Genomic DNA, 26,630 nt, shown 5'->3' with positions numbered 1-26,630 from the left:
TAACCATCTCTTCATGGCTTATGGGGGCTTCGCTGTTCTTTCTATCCCTGTCTTCCTGCTCAGGGGACTGGGTACCCAGAGTACTGCTGGTTTTCCTACTAAAGACTGCGGCAAAGAAGGCATTAAGTACCTCAGCCTTTTCCTCATCCCTGGTCACTGTGCTTCCCCCCACATCTACTAGAGGAGGGAGACTCTCCTTAGTCCTCCTTCAAGCGTATTCACACTCCTACTGTGACAGGTGCCAATTCAAGCGAGGATGAAAACTTCAGTTTGCCTTTCCCTGGAGCTTTTGTGCAGGAGCCTTTCTCTGAGCCCATACACTAACATTTATGTGCTGTCCTTAAGCATTTCCCCTGCTGGATATAGGGCTGGGGCCTCAGTTTCGTCCCCTCTCCCGTTGGCATTGGGTTGTGTTCATCCTGTCTGATAGCTGTTTAATAGCAGTATCTGAAAGACCCCCTGAAGAAATGTTTGAGTCTGGATAGTGGTATTTTATTCATGTATTTCTTTAGCAGAATCTGGATCTGAATATTGCATGCTTTTTGAAGTGTCATTCCATTTTCTGGTGTTAGATACATTTGCAGAGGAGTATTACAGCATGGACCAACCAAAAAGTAATCCAGAGGTGGTGTCAGGAGCAAAACAGAACTTTTAATAGCAGTTGGGTAGGGAAAAGCTATTGCAGGGGCTAAGGGTGAGCAGGTCTACTCTTTGCTTTCCTGGTGACTGGCCCTGCCAGCACGCTGGCGTGGGTTATTTTGCATGAGCATAAAAACTGATACTTGTGTGTTGATTGCAGTTGTCCCGACAGCGCTGCTGGATGAAATTGAGGCAGCAGAGGCAGAAGGCAATGATGACCGTATTGAAGGGGTGCTGTGTGGAGCCGTGAAGCAGCTGAAAATGAACAGAGCCAAACCTGATACCACACTGTACCTCAGCCTCATGTACCTAGCAAAAATCAAACCAAACATATTTGCCACCGAAGGGGTTATCGAGGTGAGGGCCATGCTACGTCAGGACTCGCACTTACTGATCTATCGTTGCTGCCAGCTTATGAGCACAGTTGCAGTTTCTCTCAGGCCAGAGCATAATCTGCTTGTCTTTGTAAATGCGATGGCTCTGTGACAAGCTACTGCAATTTATGTTTCTTTTTCTAAAGCTTTTCTGTATGCTTTCTTGCTAGATGGTTTGCTTATTATTTTCTTTTTATATTCCAGGCACTGTGTAGCCTACTCCGAAGAGATGCCTCCATCAATTTCAAAGCCAAAGGGAATAGCCTTGTGTCTGTCTTGGCCTGCAACCTTCTCATGGCAGCTTACGAAGAGGATGAGAACTGGCCAGAGATCTTTGTCAAGGTTGTTGAACCAAGGGTGCTGCTGCTGGACTGAGGCAGTGGTGGGCAGACTGGGTAAAACCAGCTGGGGTTGGGACATGTGCATGTGTTGGGTATGATAGCAGCAGGGGATTTATTCCCACTGCAAGGGAAGGGGGTATCCAGTGGCTTGTTGCCCAGCATGGGGAATGCAGCTGGAGGAAGCAGAAATTGGAGACTGGACCGATGCTGTATTAACAAGGGAGAAAACCATACTCCTTTTTAATTATTTTTTTTTCCAAGAAAAATCTCCACTGTGGCCTCCTTTGCCTTTTGTTGCTTTATCTTTGCTCTTGATGATTTTGACGATCTGTTTTGGTAAGTCACAAGGACTTCCTACTTTCTAGATTGTTTATAGGGATTAAACCAGCCTGTTAATTTAAAAGGGCTAAGCTTTTAAAAGATTAGGTTATATATTTTGGTGGTAGAAGTTGTTGTAAAATCTTCGCTAAAGCTTAATCAGCTTTGCTGCTTGAGAGGGTTGGTGCCCAGTAGAGCTTGGAATGTGATAATGTGGTTTTTTTGCTCTTATGTGACCTGTCTGCAGTCATCTCGTCTGGTTTTCATCCAAGCAATGGTTGTGCTAATTTCCTGTTTTTCAGCTGTGTATTGAATAGAAATAAAAACTGGGGAAGCTCACAAACACTGCTTTGATTAACTAGCAAAAAATTTAAAAAGAGGCTTAAGCATGGTTTGTTTTCTCTTCTGCAGGTTTACATTGAGGACTCCCTTGGGGAGCGCATCTGGGTGGACAGCCCTCACTGCAAGACATTTGTGGATAACATCCAAACAGCTTTTAACACAAAGATGCCTCCTAAGAGCATGCTTTTGCATGGGGAAGTTGGACGTAGTGGAGGGGACCTTAGTGCTGGTAAGAAGATGTTTGGGAAGCAGGAACAAAGGGGTAGGGAGAGGATGGAGCCTGGTGAGCTTGTTGACTGCCAAGAAGAGTTTGTTACTGGATTGAGTCACATAGACCAGGCTTTGAGTTCCAGGCACTGGGGGTGTTTGAGGGCCAGCAGTGAAAGAGGCCTGGAGAATACACCTGCTTGTATGTGGTACAGTATGAGGAAGTGACTAGTTGTGGTCCCCTTCAGTGTTGCTGAAGAGGGTCCTTGAAAGAAGCTGAACGCATAAACGTGTGAGTGAGTGATCTCTAGAAAGAAGAGCTGTCTCATGAAGCGTGGTGTGTGCTGGTCTCTCTTAGGGAGTAGTCCACACCCTTCCATGACAGAGGAGGAAGACAGCCAGAGTGAGCTGCTGATTGCAGAGGAGAAAATGAGCCCAGAGCAGGAGGGCCAGCTCATGCCCAGGTACAGTGCCTCTTCCTCTCCTAATGTAGCTGTGTGGCAGGTCTGTCTGTACTCACTCACCTCTGCAGTGCTGTGGCACAGAGCTCCCTCATTGCACTAGCTATCCTGTGGCACTTGCTAGCAGATGTTGAGCATCAGATACAACTGGTTCCAGGAGAAGAAAGTAGGGCTTTTGTTTGTCTGTAACATGTACCACGAACTAGAAAGGATGCTGATCTCTGGATCAAGCAAAGTGTGACTAAGCTGGCTTGTGTGGAAGTGAATAAAATGTAATTTGTGTGGCCCAGGTACGAAGACCTTGCAGAGAGTGTGGAGGAATATGTCCTAGACATGCTGCGGGACCAACTCAACCGGCGCCAGCCAATGGACAATGTCTCCAGGAACCTCCTTCGACTGCTGACTGCAACCTGTGGCTACAAAGAGGTGCGGCAGATGGCTGTGCAGAGGCTGGAGATGTGGCTGCAGAATCCAAAGGTAAGGATAGAAGCTGTTGAAGCACAACTCCTCTGGACCTGGCCTGGAATCCAGCCAGAGAGGCTTCTCACTTTGTGCCAGTTACATTTCTGATCTGTGATGGCAGGTGGCTGTAGCCTTTCTGTTTCTTTTCTGCAGTTGACCAAACCAGCTCAGGACTTGCTGATGTCAGTCTGTATGAACTGCAACACCCACAGCTCAGAGGACATGGAAGTTATCTCCAACCTGATAAAAATTCGTCTCAAGCCAAAAGTCCTTCTCAACCACTACATGTTGTGTGTCAGGTGAGTGAGTGACTGGGTCTGTGATGGAAGGAAAAAGCACTCTGGAAGATGTGCCCAGGGTCTTGATGATCTCAGTGCCTCTGCGTACTGGTTTTAAATACCAGCATGGACCACAGGATATTCTGTGTAACGTTTAAATTAATTTCATTAATAAGACTAGAAGTCTTTCAGTAATCTATTGACATAGCTGGACATTTGTGTTGCTTCATCCTCTTCACTTTTGTGAATATTGTTGAATATTTCAAGGAGAAATCAAAACTGTGGGTCAAGCTGCTATGAAACCTCATTTCTGATACCTCTGTTCTTCCTTTGCAGAGAGCTCCTGAATGCACATAGGGATAACTTGGGCACAACAATTAAGTTTGTGATTTTCAATGAACTATCAAATGCAAGAAATCCCAACAACATGCAGATCCTGTATACTGTGCTTCAGCATAGCTCAGAGCAGGCTCCGAAGGTAGGTGTAGTGCCTTGTGTGACCAATTGTGATCCCAGACCCCTGCATGAGATATTTAGGCGAACTGATGCTCAAATGGAGTCTTTCCATGAACAGCTGTGATCTGTATCATACTGTTTTGAAGTGATACTATTGCACTTGCTAGGAATATATGTGCACGGGTCTTTTCTAACTCCCACATTCTGGGTTATCAACCTTGTAGTAACGAAGTTTCATGAGAAACACATCAGCTGCCTGGGGTTCTGAAGGACAGGTGTACCGCCAGCCTTTTTTCTTTGTGTCACTTTGTTTTGTGGATGCAGATACGTTACAATGCACTGAAAGTTTTCTCTTTATGGCCGCAGTACCTAGCAATGGTGTTCCAGGATCTTTTGACTACCAAGGACGATTACCTGCGAGCTTCTCGGGCTCTGCTGCGAGAGATCATCAAACAGACGAAACATGAGATCAACTTCCAGGCCTTTTGTCTGGGTCTTATGCAGGAACGAAAGGAGGCCCAGTATGCAGAAATGGAATTCAAGGTAGCACTTTGTTTGGCCCATGTGCTGCTGAAGGTACCAGTGGTTTACTGGGCTCTTCTATATCTGTTTTCCTGCCCATTTTTTCTTTTGCTCTTTGTTATCCGAATGTGTCAGTATTTGTGTGTCTTACCTCATAGCAGCACTCCCATATACCATTTCCAAATTCCACAGTTGTCGTTTTTGATGATGAAACACTTCTTTGTTGAAGGCAGCTTTGAGTACTGCTGATTGAACTAACTTTTTTTTTTTTAGGAGCGGTTTGTCATCCACATTACTGATCTGCTAGCTGTCTCCATGATGCTTGGTATCACAGCCCAGGTGAAGGAGGCTGGAATTGCTTGGGACAAAGGAGAGAAAAAGAGTAAGCAGAACAACCTAGGTTCCCTCTGAAGGTGGGAAGCTTGGTAAATATTTCCCCCTGAGGTTGGATGAACATTGCAGCTAGGGTTAGGAAGAGCTGTAAGCCTCCATTCTGAATACAGGTACGGGGGTGCTTGCTATCATCCTGAGAGGGACAGAACTGGGAGATGTGGCATTTGCATGGCTGGGTGCTTTTTGTATCTGTGGAAGCAGTGGTTGAGAGACTGGGGAAAGGGAACTGTGTATGGAGGGGCCTCAAGCCTGGAGGGGCAGCTCTAAGGATTACCAAGGACCTAATGCTGAGAAGACAGGCCTTGGTATGGCACTGAAGTGACTGCCCAGATGTTGTCTTCTCACAGCACTAATTAATCCGTGCTACATCTTGGTTTTGTTGCAGCGCATGTCAGAAAACGAAGCACATGTGCTGTCAGTGCTGGGATGCTCAAGGCTGTCTGATATACCTCTCCCCAGTTTGCTCTAGGTAGTTCAGGGCCCTGGTTACTATTTGGTCTTGAAAAGGCCACCCTCTCCTGCCAGGCTCCCAGTGGAACTCTGATACATGTTTAGCTTGTAATCTGACTGTTTTACAGACCTGGAAGTGCTGCGCTCTTTCCAGAACCAAATTGCTGCTATCCAACGAGATGCTGTCTGGTGGCTTCACACGGTCGTTCCATCTATCAGCAAGCTGGCTCCAAAGGACTATGTGCACTGGTAAGAGAGCTTGGTAATCTGCTGTGTATAACCAGTCCCTTTCCCAACAGTGTATGATATATTATGAAAAATCATGCATATGCCAAGGTTTGCTTAGATTTCTCTCCCCTTGTCAGACAGGGAGCAGAAACAGTGTTTTAGCAGGGTTCAGGCTGGAACTGTCTCCCTCTCTGGAATTCCTGCAGATGCATCCTCTTACTGGAAATACATGATAATGGAAAGTATTTCTGTTTTGGATCCATCCAATAGGGAATTTCCAGTTATCTGTCCAAGCATGATCCTGTTCTTTTGGCTGATATGCTTTTTCAGGCTGTATGGTTGAGAGCTCCATAGATAGTGATGTCTTCTCTGCTTGCTTCTGGTTGTGTCCTGTGGTCTGGCTTAAGGCATTGCTGAGGCAAGTCAAGCCAGAATTAATAGCATCTGAGATGTGATCACTGGAGGTGTGGGGCCCAAAGCCCATACTGTATAGTCCTCTGTTGTGATTTGGGTTGTTACTTTTCCTAGACTAGCTTATCTGAGGGCGTTCTTTCATGTGTAGAATGGGAAGCATTAGCAGGAGTTTGGGGAGACTGAACTGTTGAATGTGTTCTTGAGCCTCACACAGATGGTGTTTACTGTCCTCTTTATCTCTACAGCCTCCACAAGGTGCTCTTCACAGAACAGCCAGAAACCTACTACAAATGGGACAACTGGCCCCCTGAGAGTGACCGCAAGTGAGTGTGTGCTCCACCCATAGCTGGGTACAGGTGCAGAGCTGCTGTAGCTGGAGGGAGAGGAATTGGTGTTTTCTGGTGTTACTTATATAGCTCTGTGTTTGAAAGGCTTGGAACTGTGCTTAGATTTTTCTTCCATCTGTTACACTGCCTTAAAATTGAGGGGTGTTGCTCCATTCTCCATCTGTTCCTCTTCCTTTTTCATTCCTGTTCCCTGTGCCAAGCTGTTAAGTATCTTGATGCTGTAACTGTAAGAAGGACAGCCCTGCACTGTATGGTTTGTACTGGGGCAACCTTAGGAAGCTGAAACTCAAGCAGACTGAAGTGTAGAGGTACAAGACAACGTGAGCAATGTTCCATAAAACAATTTGTTTCAGGTAGTTGCATTTGGAGCAGAAGACCAGGGAAGGGGTTGTAAACTAAGTTGTGATTTATCTCCTGCTCAGATGAGCTCTGGGGTCTGTGGAAGGTTTCAGGAGCACTCATGCTACTGTCGAAAGAAGCATGATTGGTGTCTCATGTCTCATGCAGCTTCTTCCTTCGCCTCTGCTCCGAGGTGCCCATCCTTGAAGACACACTGATGCGAATCCTTGTGATTGGTTTGTCGCGGGACCTTCCTCTTGGCCCTGCAGATGCCATGGAGCTTGCTGACCACTTGGTGAAGCGGGCTGCAGCTGTGCAAGCAGATGGTAAGACTGCACAAAGCTCTAGCCAGCAAGCAGTTACTTCTGCCTGCGTAGAATCATAGAATGATGTGGATTGGAAGGGACTTTAAAGATGTGCTCTTATTGCCAGCCAGGACTGAGGTGGCTCCTCTCGCATCCCGGAAAGCCTTTGCATCACTTAAAGTATATTTTAGTTGTAATAGCAAAACATTTGGCTCAAAGCCAGACACATGTTGCTGTTGCTTTCTCACTGAAGAAGCTTCTTGTTTTTTCCTACTGTTTTTCCCTGTTACTATGTTTTTATCATGAAGTGTTTGAGAAATTATTTGTGTCGGTGATGAAGGACAATGAATAACCACTCAGAATTTTGAGTTAGAATTTTTAAATTCAGCTTAGTCCTTTATACGTGCTGTAAAATGAATGGAAATTTTTAGACCATGCAAAAATGACAGGGTTGGAAGTTCAAAGTAATTAACCCATGCATTGTATGCTCTTCCCTGTTCCGTTATTCAAACACTGTTGCAGAATAACAGTTAGAAAAGCAGTCTTAACTCTTACCCCTTCTATGGATTCATTCACCATTTGTCCAAATTCCTGCATCCTTGGAGAGTGTGTCCATTCAGTTGAGCTATATGTGTCTGTCAGAGTTCAGGGGGTTGTGATTCTAAAGCATCTTATGTGCTCTGACTGGTTAATAGCAAAGTCTGATCCAGACTTGGTCAGTGCAAGTACCATAGGCTAGACTTTGCTGTTGAGTATCTTGTGAAAATGTGTCCAGCTGCTCAGTATAGCATTTTAAATGCTACATAATGTCAAATACTGGAACACTTGGAGTTTAGTTAGAGCAATTTAGAAAATCGCAACAAAGTTAAAATGTGTTTTTAGTTCCTCTGAGTCCCAGAAGTTCTGAGCAGTTTCACTGCTTACCTGAAGGAGTATATCTGAGTTCTAAAAAAGATACAGGTATCATATTGGATGCATTTGAGGAAAAAAACCCTGCCCTTAAGAATTTAACTCAAATTGCGTCTGAAAAGCCTGATATCCTTATATATTGACTTCTGAGGGGGTTTTTAAGTGTTGCTGCTTCTTGAGTGTTGTTGTTTTCTTATACCTGTAATATGAGAGTAAGCCCACAATAACATTTTGCTTGAAGTAAAATTTTCATTATACTTTGTGCTTTTCTTGAAGGACTTTCAGCCAGGTAGACAGGTCAATAACTTAGTCTTTTCTTCTCCTTCTCCAGATGTTGAGGTCCTGAGGGTAGAAAGAATCCAGCTGATCGATGCGGTCTTAAATCTGTGCACTTATCACCATCCAGAGAATATCCAGCTACCCCCAGGGTAAGGCTTATCACATAGCCAGTCTTCTTGTGATCTAGCCAATTTTCACCTTGTAACTAACAGTCCTAGCTTACAGATTTTAAGATGCTTTTCACTATTACAATTTGTAATAACAAAATCGTGAGGAAACCTTTTCATTGTCATGTTCAGGTGGAAATTTCTTTAAGGCAGTTAAGACCTGAGTCATGGAATGGACTTTTCTCTGCAAGCACTCTGACCTTTCTGCTCTAGAAATTTTCAGCTGACCCCTGCTGTCCCTCCTGAGAGAGCCTTTTTTGTTTTGATTTGTTTGGTCTTTTTTGAAAATCACTGAACTGGTGTGGCTGAATCTAAACAGTGCATGATTAAGGAGAAAAGCGGTCTTGAGATAGCCTTAAGTAACCAAATCCAACCACTTCTATCTGTTGATGGCTTTTGCAGGTACCAGCCTCCAAATCTAGCTATTTCTACCCTCTACTGGAAAGCCTGGCCTCTCCTGCTTGTAGTGGCTGCATTCAATCCTGAAAACATCGGTGAGTGTGGACATTTCTTAGGATGCTAGTTCTGCTGCAAAAATTGGCCATGGTGCTCAAGGCATGCCTGTGTTCAAGGCATGTGCCGAGTTGGTGAGATAACAGCAGTGAACTATTCCTGTGTGTGCAAAAATACACAGTGTAGGCGTTTGGATGACCATGTGGGTGGAATCATGTTGTTTGTGCTCTAAGTGTGGTGAGCTATTCCAAAGTGAATATGTGTGTCTCCCCACCTTGGAGTGTGTTAGAATATATATAAAGACCTCACTTTTTTATCCTTTATCTCTGATTGCCCTTCTCTGTTGCAGGTCTGGCTGCATGGGAGGAGTACCCCTCTCTAAAGATGCTCATGGAAATGGTCATGACCAAGTTAGTATGCTTAAATCCCGATGTAAATCAAATAGGCCATCATAACCACATATTTCTGAATGAAGTTTGTGCCAGCTGGCTCCTTCCTTTCCAGTGGGACTGGTGTGAAATAAGCTGGCTGGCAGCAACACTGCAGTTTGAGTGGGAAAGGTACCTTCCCCCAACAGAAATACTATAAGCAAGGAAATAAAGCTGAGGAAAATGGAGGGATGACTGTGTGTCTTGCTGAAAAGGTCTCAGCTTCCCTGACCTCGCTGGGAGGGTTCCTTGTGTTTTCTATGTTACCTAATGGAGCTGAGGTTCTGGGGACTTTCTGACTGTGGTTCATGAGTTTTGAATAGGCCAAGATAATAGTTTTCTTTTTTAACTTTTCTCAGTAACTATTCCTATCCTCAATGTACCTTGACGGATGAGGAGACGCGCACTGAGATGATTAATCGTGAACTTCAGATCTCCCAGAGAGAAAAACAGGAGATTCTGGCATTTGAGGGTCATCTGGCTGCTGCATCCACGAAACAAACAATTACAGAGAGCAGCAGCCTCCTACTGTCTCAGCTGACAAGTCTGGACCCTCAGTAAGTAACCTTCTGCAGTCTGAGACCGTAATGAGATCACAGTTAATGCTAGTCAGGAAACCCTAGTGGTGGTGGTTGATGTGGAAAAGAAGAGCCCTGAGATTTGGTAGCCTGTGGGATATGTGTCACATTTGGTCCTTGTCCTTCTGTTGCCACCTGCATGTGACCCTTATGCACTACTGAACTGACTGATTCTCATCAACACCAGAGTGAAAGTGTGTTTGCCTGTGGATAACTTCTTGATTCTCTGGCAGGGGCCCCCCACGCAGACCTCCACCACATGTCCTGGAGCAGGTGAAAAGCCTGAACCAGTCACTTCGTTTGGGCCACCTCCTGTGTCGGAGTCGTCATCCTGACTTTCTTCTCAACATCATTCAAAGACAGGTGGGCTCCCTTGATAGCTTCCCTATGTTGGGATCGGATCCCTCATCTCTGACACTTGAGCAGAGTGAGGGGCAAAAGGAAGCTAAGAAAGATACAGGGGAAGGTGGTTTACTGCTCAGGAATTAAATGATCAGCATGCTGCGTCTATGTTCTGCTGATCTTGCATTGATTCTTCTGCTTCCTAGGCCTCATCGCAGTCAATGCCATGGCTGGCAGATCTGGTTCAGTCTAGTGAGGGCTCCCTGGATGTCCTACCTGTGCAGTGCCTTTGTGAGTTCCTGCTTCATGATGCTGCTGATGAGTCGACCTCGGGTGAAGAAGAGGAGGAGGGTGAGAGTAAGGAGCAGCGTGCCAAGAAACGCCAGGTGAGTAGTCTCCTGGGGATCAGTTCTGCTATCTACTTTCTGTACATCCCAGATTTTTATTTCATTGGGAAGGTCAACTTCTTGCTCCACAGAGACAACAGAAACAAAGGCAGTTGCTCGGACGATTGCAAGACTTGTTGTTGGGTCCCAAAGCAGATGAACAGACAACCTGTGAGGTGCTTGACTATTTCCTACGACGCCTGAGTTCCTCCCAGGTGGCCTCACGGGTCTTGGCCATGAAGGTGAGCAAAATGAAAATCTTCTTGACTAGAGTTTGTCAGAAGCTGAGGGCACAGTCCTAGATTCTCATGAGTCCAGAGCCAGTACAGTGAAATTGTTTCATGTAATCCTTCTTCAGTAACTTGTTTCAATCTCCACACCCCATCAAATGCAGTTTACTCCCTGCTGCTCAGAAGCCTTCTTTGTTCAACAGCCAAATAGTGCTTTTCTTAAGATAGAACTGGATTTTGCTATGTTTCCTGTGAAGTTCAGGTGTAGACTCAGCATATTGTGTGCTACATGGAGTAATTGGCAGCAGCTTTGTCTGTGAGGAATGTAAATGAGTGAATGTCTGGTACTGTAGAGCACAGCCAAGGCAAGCAAAATTGCAGAGAGCTCAAAAAGATTATGCTTACAGAAGACCAAAACTTCACGCAGGGTAGCTGCCAAGCAAATACGTTGTACGAGAAATGAAACCTGTTGTGTGCTGCATTTGCATCATTCCATGATATGTGAAGTTTGTTTCTATTATGTTCGCTAGTATGAAACTAGTAGTCCAGCTGTGGCTTCAAATGCAACAGCTGTGTCTGTGTGACTTCTGCAGGGCCTGTCCTTGGTGCTGTCAGAAGGGGGACTGCGTGATGGAGAGGAGAAAGATCACCCCATGGAAGAAGACTCTGGCGATTCTGAACTGCTTCAGGGATACCAGTGGCTGCTGAGAGACCTCCCGAGGCTGCCGCTGTTTGACAGCGTTAGAGCAACAACAGCTCTTGCCTTGCAACAGGTAGGTGTTAATGGCTGGAAGGGATAAGTGATCAGCTCATTTTTTGTCCTGCTTATGCTAAAACGAATCAAAGCGAACTGCACCCGAGTGTGATATTGACATGTTTATATGCTTGCAGAAGAATTTTTCTTGTGCTGGTGCTTGTTTTCATTACATGCTGATTTCTAATGCGAGGAATTCTCATTCTAGGCCATCCACATGGAGACAGATCCCCAGACCATCAGTGCTTACCTGGTGTACCTCTCCCAGCATGCCCCCGTGGAGGAGCAGGGACAGCACAATGACCTTGCTCTGGTGAGAGACTGGGTTGCTAGGGCAGAGGGATTGCATGGGGGAGACCTGGCATGTCTCAGGACAGTGGCAGGCATGTGACTTGCTGTACCAGCAGGATGAGGTTTTTAGGACCATGTGAATCTGATAACTGCATGCTTGTGTTTCTGCATATTTATTGGAAGGCAACCTGTGTCTTTGGTTTTATGTCATCAAGTGATACCAGAGCAATAACCTCCAGTCCAGGAGCACATCTCAGATGGTACAGGAAATGCAAAACTGAATAGTGGTTTGAAAGAAATCCCACCCTCTGGTAGTGTTTCATAAGTAAGCAGGTGCTAAACCTGCAATCACATGTATCTGGGGAGAGAATGGGGAGTCAGGAACCACAGTGATGAGATATACACTCTCCTATAACCAAAATTGCATTTTTTTTTCTTTTTTAAAAAGGTTTTGGTGATTATTTTTTTAAATAAGATTTTTTTTCGTTGTTCTATCGCTGGGTCCTTTTTTATTGCTTTTAAATCTCATGTGCTCTTTCTCCCTCCACAGATCTGTTTAGATATGTGGAGAAAGGTAAATGATAAGAGTCAGTAGATCTGTTTCTTCAGAGAAATGCAGATTTTTTCTAGGTAAATGCTCACTTTGTAATGGATGCATCAGAAAGCAGCTGTGCTGCTACCTGGGACACTACATGGTATCACAAGATGAATGCAAATCACTGGCGTTTTCCCTGTTACGATGGCTTTACTCTTGACTTTATATGTTGATACCCAGAGTGGTGTTAACTGGGCTGATGATGGAAACTGGAGAATGTGATGCAATGAAGCAGGAGGACCTGACTATGTTGTTCACTAAAGACTTCATGGATCTTTTCCCCTTGCAGGATGTAGCCCGACTAATAGTGGAACGCTCTACCATCATGTCTCACCTCTTCTCCAAGCTCTCGTACTCTGCTGAATCAGATGCAGTGCTTGTTGCTCTTCTCTCCATCTTTTCTCGCTACATCAAACGCATGCGCCAGAGTAAGGAGGGCGAGGAGGTGTACAGCTGGGTGAGTGCTTCCTTGCCTTTTGTAAGCAGGTAGAAGAAACTGGACAAGTTAACAAAAGAGAAACCCATTGTGGGTTACTGAGTATGTAAAAACCATATCTGGTTCAAGAATTCCCTGATTTGAAAATAATTGGAGATTGCCATAGTATCACAGCCAAGTGTATGTGTACATAAAAAGCTTTTTTAACTTTTCCTTCAGTATCTTTGGTGGTCACTGTTGGAGATACTGGGATAGGTTGTGCTTTGATCTGACCAAATTTGTCTATTCTCATGTTCTCCGTTCATCTGCATCTCACATGTCATTCTTCTTTCTCTGCACAACATTGTTCATCCTGGTTTTTTTCTGCCTTTTTCCAGTCAGAGTCCCAGGATCAGGTGTTCCTTCGCTGGACTAGTGGGGAAACAGCCACTATGCACATCCTTGTGGTTCATGCCATGGTTATTCTCCTGACACTAGGGCCACCTCAAGGTTAGTGAAGTGTGCTTAGATTTATTCAAGAGATCATGGACAATATAGAGAGCCTTTCCTCTATCTGCCATCTCCTAACGGGTCAGGCTGGTGTTAATCCTTCTACTCACAGGCTTGTCCCTTGTAATGTTTGTTTGTAGCTCTAAGATCTATGAGAATATTGCTGGACAGAGAGAAGGATTTTCAGGCTTATTTTTTCCTTCCGCAGACAGCATGAAATATTAGAATGATCGTGTGTCCCTCCCTGCTAAACAAGAAGGATTTGGAGACTTTTTGTAGTGTGAGAACTGGGCACTCACATACGTAGTTCCCATTTCCACTTGATAGTGTTTATTCCCAAGTTGTCTCTAACCTTTGAACAGAAAATGTTTTGGTGTATTGATTTATATAGAGAAGAGTAGGGTGTTTTAGGTGCTTACAAACATAGGAGATAATTTTGTATCTGCTCTTAAGCAGGAGATGGTGATTTTTACACCTTACTGGATATATGGTTCCCAGAGAAAAAGCCCCTTCCTACTGCCTTTCTGGTTGACACCTCAGAAGAGGCTCTGCTGCTCCCTGACTGGCTGAAGCTGCGTATGATCCGCTCTGAGGTCCCACGTCTTGTGGATGCAGGTGAGCCTGTGGGATGTTTGTTGGTGTTTCAGACCCTCCGGAAAGGAAAGGAAGAAGCTTCCCTGCTCAAGTCCTCTGTGCACCCAGCCGTCCTACCTGGATGTCTTTAGGTCGGGCCATCAGTCACTGCAGACCCTGCAGCTGAGCATGGAGCTTGGGTTTAGAAACCAGCGTGTCTCTGGATTTTGTGACAGTCACAGTCTAAACATATGATAGATTAGGGCTGTCAAACAGATGTACAGGGAATGTTGTGGGATGTCCCAGAATGATTCTGTACTCAGTGTAGTTCATGCAACAGGTTTGAGAATGGGTACAACCTCGCTAACCAGGTTAATCCCGACAGCATTAAGAGCAGAATTCAGTGAAAGCTAAGACTGAAGAAGAGGTCGGCACCTTTGGAGAGCTCCTTACTGCAGTAAGAAAGGCATTTCCTCCTACTCTGATCCAAGTGCTGAATGAATTTTGCTGGCATTTATATGCAATCACTATTACTTTTAAAGCAGGGCAGTAAGTCTGTATGGATATTGTACTTTCTGTGTATTTTAAAGGAAATGGGAGACTCTGAATTGGAGTCCTATCTTTGTTACAATGGTTAAATTAAGCTATGCAGTCACCAGACAACAGGCACAGCACTGCTTCTGTAGGGCATGGTGTGCTTGCAATGTGGAGAGCAGTGCGTGGAGGGTGTAAGCTATGCCTGTAGTTTATTTTGTCCTTGCACAGCTTGTCAGTGCTCTTCTTGGTATTCAGAGCTTTTATCTCTTTTTTACTAATTAAATGACAGCTCTCTATAGCCAGTGATTGAATTATTCAATAATGCCTGCCTGCAGCCATCAACAGATAGGGTGGAAGTTATTTTTTAATACGAAGGATTTGGTTTCTGAGGTTTTGATCAAATTAAACAGAAGATCAAATTAGCCAGTGAGTGAATTAACTGGAAGGTGCAATAAGAAGGCAATGATTTGCAGAGCAAAGAAAACATAGTAGGCAGCTGTCAGACTTCTGGCTTTAGGCTCTGTGCAGCACTGTCATTAAAGCACCACTGTTGGTCCAGCCAACAGCACAAAGATCAGGTGAGAAAGATGACTCTCTGTGAGCAATTCAGAAGTCTGAGGAATCAGTGTTTGTGTATTTCAGCCCTGCAGGACCTGGAGCCGCAGCAGCTGCTTCTCTTTGTTCAGTCCTTTGGAATCCCAGTTTCCAGCATGAGCAAACTTCTGCAGTACCTGGATCAGGCAGTATCTCATGACCCACAGACACTGGAGCAGAACATCATGGACAAGAGTAAGAGCTTCATATGAGGCTGACTAGGCATTTTACTTTTTCTTGAACTGTTTTTTTGAGCATCTCCTGTAGCTTCTTTCGAAAAATCCGAACTAGTTCAGCAAACTCTGGACACAGTCTGCTTTGGCAGCCTACTGTCCATGGGAACAGCAAATTCCCTTCACTGTGGGAGCTGTACAAACAGCAACCAATTCTGTCCTGATTTACTAAAGAGGGTGAGATGATAAAGTGTTCATATCTTGTCCTTTTTCAGACTACATGGCTCACCTTGTGGAGGTTCAACATGAGAGAGGAGCAACAGGAGGCCAGACTTTTCACTCTCTGCTCACTGCATCCTTACCAGCCCGCCGAGGTACCTAAACTCCTGAATATCAGAGTTGTCTTCCAAACTTCCTTCCTCTGTTGCTGTTGAGAGGGACAGGAAAAGCTGCTTTCAAAGTGGTTTGCGATATATCAGCGAGCTACAGTTAGACACCAGTCCTTGCTGGAGTTTTTAGCTCCTGGCAAATGGAGAAATTCCAATATTCTTGAGTTTACTATCAGTGAGTTATTCTGAGTGATCTGGAAAAATATTGTTTGCTTGGCCTGGAGAGAAAAGCTACTGAATTCCTTGGTAGTTAGAGACTGTAAAGTTGAAGGTGATCCAGTGTTGGGCCTCCAGATGCTAGCTACCATAATGGCATTTTTATTTCTTTTCTTCCTCTTGCAGACAGCGCTGAGACTGCAAGGTCAAAATCCAGTCCTGAGAGCTCTCAAGGCCAGAGCAGGATCCGGGCCTTAAGCCAGGTCCGGGTTCTGGGCCCAGAAGATGATCTAGCAGGCATCTTTCTGCAGGTACTGGTATAACCTCTAGCTGATCAGCTATTTCCATGCAGCACCTTTACAAAATCCATTTCCCTTGTACTTGCATCTTCTGACCCCTTCCTCCTGCCGAGTTTGTAGGCAGTAAGTGTGAAAGCCCTGCATGCAATGAGGCTACACCATTAAAGCCTGATGGAATTGATACTGGAAAGATTTTTTTCTTGTAGTTTGAACATGATATGGCTTTTGATCATGCCTAATACTGTCAGTGCCTACTAGCATGTTACTGTCTCTGGACCTTGTTTATTCTGTGTATAGTGCCTTCCCTCTCAGCAATGGATGGAGGATTTGTGAAATACTCGCAGGGCCTTGGCAGCAAAGCTGTGTGCAAACAGCATCTGTACTCTGGCTTGTCTGCCTGTAGAGCTTCCCTCTCTCACTGACTCTAGAAGGAGGCTACAGGGAATTAAATGGCCAAGTTGGTTGTCTGTATATGTGTAGCATGGTGATTCCCCCACAGTGCCAGTGTTGATAGTCATGTTGGGGTTGCACAGATGCTGTGCCTGTCCCTGTACCAGGCACTAAAATATTGAGAAAGCTGTATTAGAAGGTTCCAGTTAGCCTACAGTCAGTATAATTGTACAAGTTAAATCAGTCCTCTGCTTAAGGATATTTATGGTATAGCAAATCCTTCCATTTTCTCTCATAAACTTAATCTTTTCTGTATCCTACCAGCTTTTCCCTCTAAATCCAGACCCACGATGGCAGAATTCAAACCTGCGCCCACTTGCTTTGGCATTACAGCAGGCCCTGGGGCAGGAACTGGCTTGCATTCGCCAGGGAAACACACAGGTGACGGGGATCACAGCACGACTTCTTCAGGCAGTAGCTGCACTGATGAACTCACCACACAGTGGTGCTTTGGTGATGGCAATGCATCGTAACCACTTCATCTCCTGCCCGCTGATGCGTCAGTTGTACCAGTATCAGGTGAGCAGTGCAGGACAAGAATCTTGGTTACATTGAACAAAGAGGGCTGGGGAGGAAGCAAGAAATCAGCATTGGATCTGCTCTGCTGTGTGCAGACCCTCTACCTGCGTAATGCTGGAAATGGAGATTGGGGAGCATGACACAGAGGGACTCAAGTTGCCTGGGCTTAGGCATCTGGATGCAGGCTGGCCACATTAACCTAGGACTGCTGAGAACTGAGGCTTACACACAGAGCTAGGTGTACCCTACGTAGTCTGGTAACTGTGCAGCACTGTGAATTTGCGGCTGTGGGTCTCTTTGTTTTGGGATCTCTGTGCTGTTTTGTAGCATGGATGTGTCTTGCAAGCCAGGGCATTTGCAGACAACTTGAGAGATTATCTTCAGAGCAGGCTGAGATTTATCCAGTGAAATATCTCATTCCTTTAATCATGATGAAAGAAAACACAAAGTTACCCTTAGATATGCTGCGAGAGTTACTGTGTGTGTGGCTGAGTCTTCTGCCTTGGATTTATACACTGGAAGCTGCTGCCTTGGTCTGAGTGAGCAAACAGAGTAGGTGTGCTCTATGTATTCCTGCCAGTATGTGCCACTATCTACATCTTTCCTGCTGTCTTTGTTGTGTTCTTGAAATTAGTATAAGCAAGTCTCTTTTGCTGCTCTCCCCAGCGCTGCATGCCACAAGACACTACCTTCTCCTCGCTCTTCTTCAAAGTCCTCATGCAGATGTTGCAGTGGTTGGAGAACCCTGCAGTGGAAGAAGGTCCTCTGCGTGCTCAGCTGAAGGCCTTTGCTGTGCAGTACTCCTCAAGGCACAGGATCAGTGATGGTACCGGTATTGCGCAGTTTATAGGACTCAGGGTAGACTAAGTGAGACAAGGGGACAGAAACAAAACTACTCAGAGCAGAAAGTGGGGTGGGCTGCCTTTTAGAGAGGTGTGCTTAGGAATAGCAAAGAGAGGTTTTGTACTGTGCTATATAAACTCCATGAGGATGCAGAGAAGTAATTTAGTCCTGGGGTTTGTAGTAGACACCTGGTAGCATCTCACCAAGAACAACAGATCTCTTAAGGAAAACTTCCAATTGGTCAGGTCAGGAATTCTGTGCTAGCTGAAGTCCTGAAAGATGAGCATGCAAGAATGCCTCTAGAACAAGATCACATTGTGACTTGGAGAGTTCTTATCATGTGACAAATGTTGGGAGGAGGAGTCTATCACCAAGAACTCTTGGGCAGGGAAATCACTTGTGGTTACAGAGTATTCTCTTAGCCACCTGTCCCTGTAACAGAAGAGCTGTCAAGGGTTTTGGTGGGAGTAAAGTGGCTTTAGTGTAGTGTGTTGCTGTGTTTGAGTAGTTGTGCTGTGGAGCCACATGGGGCATCTGTAGAAGGGCAGCCTGATTTAGGGGCTGGCTTGACTCTATGATACCAGTGCTATGATTTCTTTGCAGTGCGAGGTGGCTTCTTGCACCTCACAGAAGCTCTGACTTTCCGTCATGACCCTGACTTGATCAGCTCTACAGTACGTGCCATCATTGCAACCCTGAAATCAGGAGAGAAGTGTAATGTGGAGCCAGAGCTCATCAGCAAAGGTATGGCTGTGCTTCTGTTCTCCTGCCCTGTTGCAGCAGCAGGTTGAACTGCCAACCCAGCAAGGAAGTGCATAGTGTGCGGGCTATGGGAAGCTGCCTTCTGGCTAGGTCAGAAAATGTGAACTGATCTAAACTTGGTCTTATCTTGTATCACCTCCTTTCCCTGCACTGGTATGTGGGTTTATAAACTGTGATCTGGGGCTGTAATTAAGTCCCTTGAAACTGTTGGTTTCTACTAACAAAATGAGAAATAGAAGCCTGCTGTCTCAGATAAAAATGGCTTCCCTCTTCCTTACTGAGCCAGGCTCTTGGGAATGCTGGACTGATTGCCTTCCTGATAATCTTACGAGGTTCCATAGCTTTCACTACATCCTGAAGTTAATGAGTGGCATCTTTCTCCCTCTGCTAGTCCTTCAAGGTCTGATTGAAACTCACTCTCCATACTTGGAGGAACTTCTGACTGTCCTCTTCTCAGCTACTGTTGAGACCACTGCCAGGTTTCCTGCCATGAAACCAATTGCGGTGGTGAGCTCCTTGTTGCTCCAGGACAAAGAAGAAACACCAGTGAAAAAGGAGCTGGACAGTTGCAGGTGAGTCTCAGTAATGATGTGAATTCACAGGTAGGTTTGAGTTTGTGACATCACCACTGATACTGGCTTTTTTTTTCCTCTCCTCAGTACTGAAGCTGCTTGGCTAGGACCCTCCTCTGGCCTTCTTAATGACTGGCTGGAGATGCTGGACCCAGAGGTGATCAGCAGCTGCCCTGATCTCCAGCAGAAGCTACTGTTCTCTTGGAACAAAGTAAGAGTTGTAGGGTGGAGGGATTACTGTGCTGAAACCGCTTTTCTGGGGTACTGACTTGCACCTGGAAACAGGGCAAGGGGTAGTTTTATGTTTTGCCACTTGTTGCTATACCAGTTCCAAAGCAGTACAGGCTGAGTAGGAGGGGAATTCTGGTGCATCCTTCTCAGTGCAAGGCTTATGTTTTCTTTTATCTTTATATTTCCTCAGCTGTGTTCTTTTCATGACTTCAAAGTGCTTTACAGACACAACATAGTCCCATAACAGCCCAGACAGCTGTGTTTTCATTGATATTTTTGCAGACAGATAAATGGCTTGCCCAGAAGTGCTATGCCAAAGCTAAGACTAAAACTGAATTTTCCCACTGATGCTGTGTTCTGTTATAAAGTACTGCAATTCAAATCCTAAATTCACATGTTGTCTTCTGCCTGGATTGTCATCCTTCTGTAATATACACAGTATCTCCTACATCCCCCTCGCAGCAAGGATTTGTTTATATATCTCTTCCTTGTTTGGTCCTTTCAGGCAGGGTCCCAGGTGCCCTCCTTTCGCCCGTATCTCTTGGCTCTTCTGACTCACCAGTCCAGCTGGACCACACTGCACCAATGCATCAGGCTTCTGCTTTGCAAAAACCGGGAGCAAAGGTGAGTCTTGTTTTTTGGCCCTAGCAATGAGTTTTGAGTTAGACGACTCCTTGCCTCAGAGAGGACAAACAGAAGCTGAGAACAAGAGCTGCCACGTTCCATGGGGCGTCTGCCAGGAAATGTAACCCAGCCAAAAACAGGCTTTGTAAGGATGATGGTTTCAGTCATGCTGATTTGTGTACCTTGATATAAATATTACCCGCTGTTTGATGGAAGCAGCACATAAAGATTTGGCTTTGTTCTAAACAGGAAGTGCTAATCGCTGGGTAATCCATCTAACATTGCCCTTGTTGATAGTCTTTATGAATATGGGGTTTGAAAGATGGCTTGGATAGCAAACTGACAACAGTCTCTGTACCTGGGCAGGCTCTGCTGGATCTTTTGTTTGTTTAAACTCCAAACCAGAAGTTTTGTAGTCTTTCTGCAACCCCCCTTCCTGGCTTCAGGCTCCCAGTTCTGATCTCTGGAGCACCCCCAGCTCTCAGCTTCTGTGCATTGCTCTCAAATACTGAAGTGCCACTGCAGTAGCAGTATCTTGGTTCGATTTGTTACGCTTATGGACCCCAAAATGCTAACACCTAATAATAGTAATTCAGGATGCGACTAAACTAGCAATACTTTTAAAGCTAGCAGTGTTTCAATTTGATGATTATTTTATTATTGATCCCTTGCTTACTAACAATTTCATTAATTTCTGCAATCCTGAATAGTGGCCAGAGTAGGATGTTAGGTACATTGAGACCATAAGGTCACTGGTCTGATCATACCAATTGTTTGTGTTGATGAGCAACTTCTGGCCTTGGGGTGCAAGACTCCATGTAGCTGCTGCACTCTTGCTGAATGCCATTTGTTCAGCTCTGTACCCTGTGCCGTGCTTACTGCAACAAATATTTAGTCATAATCTGGGAACAGAACCAAAACCCTTCTCAGGGCGTAATGGATCCTATTTTTACATTTGCAGATGTTTTTCTTCACAGTACTCATGATGTTTAGAGACGCTACCATGTGTTTTTGTGCTGCCTGAGGGCTGCACTGACTCTGATTGCAAATCTGTCTTCTTTTGTCTTCTGGCAGGTTTGACCCAACTGCATCCTTGGATTTCTTGTGGGCCTGTATTCACATTCCTCGGATCTGGCAGGGAAGGGACCAGAGAACTCCTCAGGTAGTGGTTCAGTTCTTCCAAGATTCCTCTCTGGATGGAGTAAGAAGTGATGCTTTCACAATGCCTGATTTTCTCCATGGCCTAAGAGGGAGCTGGAGTGATACAGGTGCAGCATGCCAAGTTTGCTGCCTGTACCTCAGCTGGTTACTTAGCTGCTCTGCTATGTTACTTATTACAGTGGCAATTCTGAGTGCAAAAAAGCTGATATGAACACACATAAGTTTGCCCACTTGGCATTTCCTCTGCAGCTCTGGCAGCAGTTGCCACAATATCCATTAAAGATCTAGGCATAAGGCTACAGTGGTGAGCAAGTTAAAACCCAGTGTGGGATAATTCCCATTTTACCAAGAAAAAGGGATTGTATCTCTTCTCCACAGAAGAATTTCTTTAGTTTGGTGACTGAATTATGGTTTCTGACCCATCACATTTGCTGGGATGAAAGTTAATGAGTTCAGAAGTAGAAGAGGGCTGTGTTCATTTAGGGCTGTGATACATGCTATCGGAGCTCTAGACATGGGGCAGTTCTTAAGTGTAGTTTAAGAGATATTCTATTCCAGTTGGAGAAGGTGTGACTAGAAGGAACTAAGGATTTAGAAATTCAGTTTGGATTCATTTTGGGTATTCTCTTGCATTATAGAAGCGCCGTGAAGAATTTGTGCTCCACCTAAAGGCATCAGAATTGATCAGCATGGTGGAACTGATCCTGGCTGAAGCAGAAACAAGATATCAGAACACGGAAGAGGCCTCCTGTACACTTATCCAGTCTCGGCTGCCTTTGTTGCTCAGTTGTTCTCATGGGGACCTTGAGAGCATCAAAAAAGTAGCAGAGTATCTGACCAGCTGCATCCAGCAGTGGGGAAGCAGGTGAGGTTGCAAATGGGGAGCACTATCTACTCTAATTGTAGTTACTTGTCATTTTAAGTAGTACTTGGACCAGGAAGATGACTTTAAAAGGGACATTTCAAGGCCTTTTTGCTTTTAGGACTTCAGGACAAAATGCTTGCCATGCTTTTTTTTTTTTCTTTGTTCTGTTTGGGTTTTTTTTTTGCTTTAAGTCAGTGGTTATTTTTAATTCCAAGTTCCTAACATGGGACTTTTTTGTCTGCTCATCCCTTGAATCACTTGCTCATAATGCATCCTGCTTCTGGCCATTATGATTTCTTTCAGAGCTGAATGGAGATGAGATTATTTCCTAGCAGCTATGTTACCACTGTGGGAAGAACAGGAAGATGGTGTATTTGTAGCAGTGAAACAAACTGAGCTAAATCTAACCTTGCTTATGGTGATGTTAGATACTGAGTAATCTCAGTTGCCATTGGATTGTACTTCCTCCCAGGGATCTATGGAGAGTGGGTGTGTAGAGAACAGGCTGGCTAGCCTGAATGGTTGTGCTTCTGACTAATCCTTCAGTTGGGATGGGGATGACCATGAGTACCATGTACCTAAACTCACACTGGAGATGTAAGCAGAGCTTTCTTGTCCTGTGCCACTTTGTAATGGCAGTTTTCTAACCACCTTTTCCCACCACTGGAAGGGGCCTAATGATGGATCCCCATAAATTGTGTGTGGATCCCTGTAGACTATGAATTATTTGAGTAGTTCAAAAGAAGCAAAGACTGAAAAAACACTGATTCACATTAGCAGTGGGTGTTCTTTCATGTGTTCTGTTTGTCATATGCAGGAAGGCTCTTACTAATTGATGCATCAGGGATGTTTGCTGGTTGAACTAATGTAGTAACTGGTGGCTGACCTCTTATTTGTTTCCTTCAGCTCTGTAGGAAAATGCTGCCAAGACCTTTTGCTTCAGCTATACCTGCAATTACCTGAGCTCCTGGTGCCTATGCCTGAGATGCTTCTCACCAGTGAAGGAGCCAGAGACAGCAGCACTTGCAAGGTAAAGTTAGAGACATATGAAATCCTCTTGCTAGTTGTGCACCCAGAGTGGATGCCACTTGGATGCTCAGTCTAAAAGGAGAGAACTGGCAAAAGCTTCCAGGGTCACTTTGGTTTCTTTACCATACTTGCTTTTCTGTTGCCCCTTCTCTGCCTGCACCCAGAGGCAGTGAGTTCAGGTGTGGTTTATTTTGCAGCTTCCTTCTATGAAATAGTATAAGCTCCACAAGCTTCTGTGTGCCAGAAGCTTCTGTAAAGCACAAGTGTGCAGGCATCTCATCCTGCTTTGATGTCTGTAGGGACTGTGGACTTCAGATCCTGTGCCAGCTGGAACGTTGCATCTGCTCACAGATTCTACCTGAAAATAACTTCTGTTAACCCCCTCTGTAGTTGGGAAGGAATTAGGAAACACTGCTGAAGAGCCAGGGGCCTGATTGTGCTTTAAACCTCTTAACTGTTTACTCATTACTTTTCTTCTAGCTGGATGCCCTGGTTCACAGATTCATTAACCTCCTCGCAGACACCAGTGACTCAAAATCATCAGAAAGCCGCGTGTGGGATGCCAACATGGCCTGCAGGAAGCTAGCTGTGGCTCATCCCATCCTCCTTCTTAGGTACCACTCTCCCCTTTCACCTTCTGTGTGGTTGGTGTTCATTGAAAAGCATCCACCCTTGTCCCAGAAGGGGAACAAACTCGCAGCAGTCATGATGACTGTGATAGAATCCACATTTGTGTACAAATGTCAAGAAAAAGGGCAACAAAATCTTATCTCTTATAATGAGGCAGCACCTCTTCTGGCTCCATGTCTGTCTGGAAACAGTTCTCATAAAGTTGGAGACTAGAGAGCAGAGTATGAGTGGGAAATGAGGCTTGCAGATTCTATGGATCCAGGGATCAAATCCAGAACCCTGGGAGAGAGTAAGGGACTCTTCCTTCCAGGAACTGAGGTATAACAACGTGTAACTGTTTCTAGGAAGAGGCTAGATCTGGATTTTCTTCTGTTTGGCATTTCAGGCACTTGCCAATGATTGCAGCACTGCTGCACGGCCGTGTTCACCTCAATTTCCAGGAGTTCAGGCAGCAGAACCACTTGACCTTCTTCATCCATGTCCTGGGGATCCTGGAGCTGCTCCAGCCGCAGGTCTTTCAGAACGAGCACCAGGCGGCACTATGGGACTGTCTGCTCTCCTTCATCCGTTTGCTGCTGGTAAGGAAGTCCCTGCTCCTCCTTCATGTGCCGGCTGCCAGCCACTAGATGGAGAAGCTCATGTAATGCAGGTCCAGCCCAGCACTCTCCCATTTGAAGGTAAAACCTTCATATACCTGAGAGCAGAAAGGTGTATCAAGTACTTTGGAGAGCTTAAAAGGGAGGCAGGAGGTCACCCTGGTACCCAGAGGTGCAGGATGGGGCAGCGCATCACTGATTTTTTTTGTTAACTCTCATCTTCTCAATCTTTTCTCAGAACTACAGAAAATCATCGCGGCACCTAGCTGCCTTCATCAGCAAGTTTGTCCAGTTTATCCACAAGTACATCACGTGCAATGCCCAGGCAGCTGTATCCTTCTTGCAGAAACACTCGGATCCTCTCCAGTAAGCTTCCTTACTCCAGTTAGCCCATAGTTGGCTCATGGAGAGCTTGTGCAGTCAGGCTGCCATGAGCTAGTCAGACAGAAGAGGATGTGACAAAATAGCTATTAATATTGCACTCTTGTCACCCTGAGGTCCCTTATGTCTCTAGTAGGATAAGCAGCATATCCCTTTTTATAGGTGAAAACTGAGCCCAAGGAAGTCAAATAATGATTCCAACTCACATAATGGCCTAAATGTTCTAGTGAGGCATTGCAGTGCCCTGCAGTCACTTGCAGAGGACCAGCAGGAGGGTGTTTTACCTGAGCGGTGGCTGCAGGGTCCCACTTGAAGATACGGGCAAAATCCATTTGAATTCCAGTTACAATGAAAGGAAAAATCTTGTTTCTGCTTGTGAGAAACTGTTTGTTTTAGTGTACACAGATGTGCTGTTACTTGTCCTTGTGCCGTTATTGCTATTGAAAGCTAAACATGCCATTTCTTCCCCTAGTGACCTATCATCGGACAACAGTGACCTTGCAATGTTGAAGTCCCTCCTGGCTGGGCTGAGTCTGCCTAGTAAGAGCAGCATCTTAGACAGGGGCTCTGATGAAGAGAAGGATGGTGAGTCTGAGTCGGAGGAAGAGTTATTCCAGCTGGTGAGCCTGCAGTATGTTTTGGAGCACAGATGCTTGTATGGGCTCTATGCTGTGCTCGTTTTTCTCATAACAGCCTAACAAAAGGGTATATATAGTGGACAATGGCATTTGTATACTCAGCAATTTGGAACCAGTATCTGGGATGGGTTAATTTGTTTTCCTGTCAGTGTTATCACTAGTGGAGCAGAAAAACAACAAGGGTGAGTTTCACTGTTGTGGACTTTACATTCCTCAGCCACACTTAAGGATTGACCTGTCAGGAGTCCTGACCCTAAGGGTTTTCACTTCACTGTTTACAACTTGCATGAGAAAATTTTTCAGTATTAAAACAGTTCAGGAAGATTACTTCTTGTAAGCACCAGAAGGTGCAGTGAGACTAGAGACACTGTGAGAGCCAGGAATTGTAGTGCAATATTGCTGGTCAGCTCATGGAACATCACTATACTAGAAGGGAATACTGGACCCATCTCCATGTTAAAACTATGCAGACTGTCACAAGTGACCTGTTCTCTCTCTCTCTCTCTCGCCCAGATGAAGCAGCAGCTGGCTCTCTCCCCCTTGTCAGCATGTCTCTCTTCACTCCTCTCACACCAGCTGAAATGGCCCCATATATGAAGAGGCTTTCTAGAGGCCAAATGGTGGAGGGTAAGTGAGGACCTGCAGAGCGGTGTAAAGACACAGAACAAATGCAGGCATAGGCCAACCCTGTTACTTATCTGTCAGCTGCAGGCTAGTTTCCTGTTTCAGTCTTGTTTGGAAGTCTCCAGCAGTTAGGATGTGGTTTTGTTTTGGATGAACTTGTCCATAACCCTCTGTGATTCTGTGACAGAGCCATCTTATGATGCTGTTGTCAGTTGCCTCGGCAGTGCTGCAACTGCCTCTGCTTTGGTGCTCTTAAAAGATCCTTGAAGTGCTTTGGGAGATAGTAATTCAAGGAGTTCATGTCGAGCCAGGTCTGGAGGGCTGATAGGAATGCCATTTTTTTAAAATTATATAAAATACTAAACTGATGAGAAGCAGTATTTTGTTAGAAATCCCCAAATGGCCTTCATGGAAGAAAATTTTATTAACCTGGGGTATGGGAACAACATGCTTCTTCTCCAAAAGTGGTCTGAAATCACAGGTGTCCAACGTTCAGACCTAAGTTGTGGTATTGGGGTGACAGTTTTCCTTCCGCACTAGAAATTGGGGGAATAAATTCTTCCTAGATGCTGTTTTTAAAAAAGGCTCTCTGTGAAGATCTTTCAGTTACAGAAGAAGGTTTTCTGGAACTGAAAACTCACACCCCACTTCACTCCTTCCCCTGCCTATGGCATGACAGTGCTGATCTGGCATGTCACCTACCTGTTCTCATCCTTTTTGAGGAATGCCTTTATTGCTCTAGCTCTGTGTGCAGGTGGAGAAACTTGCTTG

The 26,630-nt window shown here is 45.1% G+C and overlaps 1 protein-coding gene across 1 annotated transcript in view; it reads left to right on the top strand.

The window, feature by feature from the left end:
* Nucleotides 1-762: 762 nt before the first annotated feature.
* INTS1 (integrator complex subunit 1) overlaps nt 763-26,630 on the top strand; it is a 27,888-nt gene continuing 2,020 nt past the window's right edge. Inside the window, exons 1-41 of the mRNA XM_010188758.1 lie at nt 763-996; nt 1,218-1,355; nt 2,084-2,243; nt 2,580-2,685; nt 2,973-3,159; nt 3,298-3,443; nt 3,759-3,900; nt 4,245-4,421; nt 4,674-4,782; nt 5,372-5,492; nt 6,131-6,208; nt 6,740-6,897; nt 8,117-8,213; nt 8,634-8,725; nt 9,034-9,094; nt 9,472-9,669; nt 9,924-10,053; nt 10,239-10,418; nt 10,511-10,660; nt 11,242-11,421; nt 11,611-11,715; nt 12,578-12,745; nt 13,102-13,213; nt 13,667-13,828; nt 14,966-15,112; nt 15,366-15,464; nt 15,822-15,946; nt 16,649-16,903; nt 17,570-17,729; nt 18,350-18,490; nt 18,900-19,080; nt 19,168-19,291; nt 19,817-19,935; nt 21,010-21,097; nt 21,735-21,961; nt 22,868-22,991; nt 23,471-23,604; nt 24,006-24,198; nt 24,455-24,582; nt 25,070-25,182; nt 25,749-25,862. Of these exons, the coding sequence (XP_010187060.1) occupies nt 763-996; nt 1,218-1,355; nt 2,084-2,243; nt 2,580-2,685; nt 2,973-3,159; nt 3,298-3,443; nt 3,759-3,900; nt 4,245-4,421; nt 4,674-4,782; nt 5,372-5,492; nt 6,131-6,208; nt 6,740-6,897; nt 8,117-8,213; nt 8,634-8,725; nt 9,034-9,094; nt 9,472-9,669; nt 9,924-10,053; nt 10,239-10,418; nt 10,511-10,660; nt 11,242-11,421; nt 11,611-11,715; nt 12,578-12,745; nt 13,102-13,213; nt 13,667-13,828; nt 14,966-15,112; nt 15,366-15,464; nt 15,822-15,946; nt 16,649-16,903; nt 17,570-17,729; nt 18,350-18,490; nt 18,900-19,080; nt 19,168-19,291; nt 19,817-19,935; nt 21,010-21,097; nt 21,735-21,961; nt 22,868-22,991; nt 23,471-23,604; nt 24,006-24,198; nt 24,455-24,582; nt 25,070-25,182; nt 25,749-25,862 (5,863 nt within the window). The remainder of the gene's footprint in view (nt 997-1,217; nt 1,356-2,083; nt 2,244-2,579; nt 2,686-2,972; nt 3,160-3,297; nt 3,444-3,758; nt 3,901-4,244; nt 4,422-4,673; nt 4,783-5,371; nt 5,493-6,130; nt 6,209-6,739; nt 6,898-8,116; nt 8,214-8,633; nt 8,726-9,033; nt 9,095-9,471; nt 9,670-9,923; nt 10,054-10,238; nt 10,419-10,510; nt 10,661-11,241; nt 11,422-11,610; nt 11,716-12,577; nt 12,746-13,101; nt 13,214-13,666; nt 13,829-14,965; nt 15,113-15,365; nt 15,465-15,821; nt 15,947-16,648; nt 16,904-17,569; nt 17,730-18,349; nt 18,491-18,899; nt 19,081-19,167; nt 19,292-19,816; nt 19,936-21,009; nt 21,098-21,734; nt 21,962-22,867; nt 22,992-23,470; nt 23,605-24,005; nt 24,199-24,454; nt 24,583-25,069; nt 25,183-25,748; nt 25,863-26,630) is intronic.

The sequence above is a fragment of the Mesitornis unicolor genome, unplaced genomic scaffold (assembly GCF_000695765.1).
Source record: "Mesitornis unicolor isolate BGI_N332 unplaced genomic scaffold, ASM69576v1 scaffold18347, whole genome shotgun sequence".
Lineage (NCBI taxonomy): Eukaryota > Metazoa > Chordata > Aves > Mesitornithiformes > Mesitornithidae > Mesitornis > Mesitornis unicolor.
The sequence above is the reverse complement of the archived record's forward strand: the minus strand, read 5'-3'. Positions and strand labels throughout refer to the sequence as shown.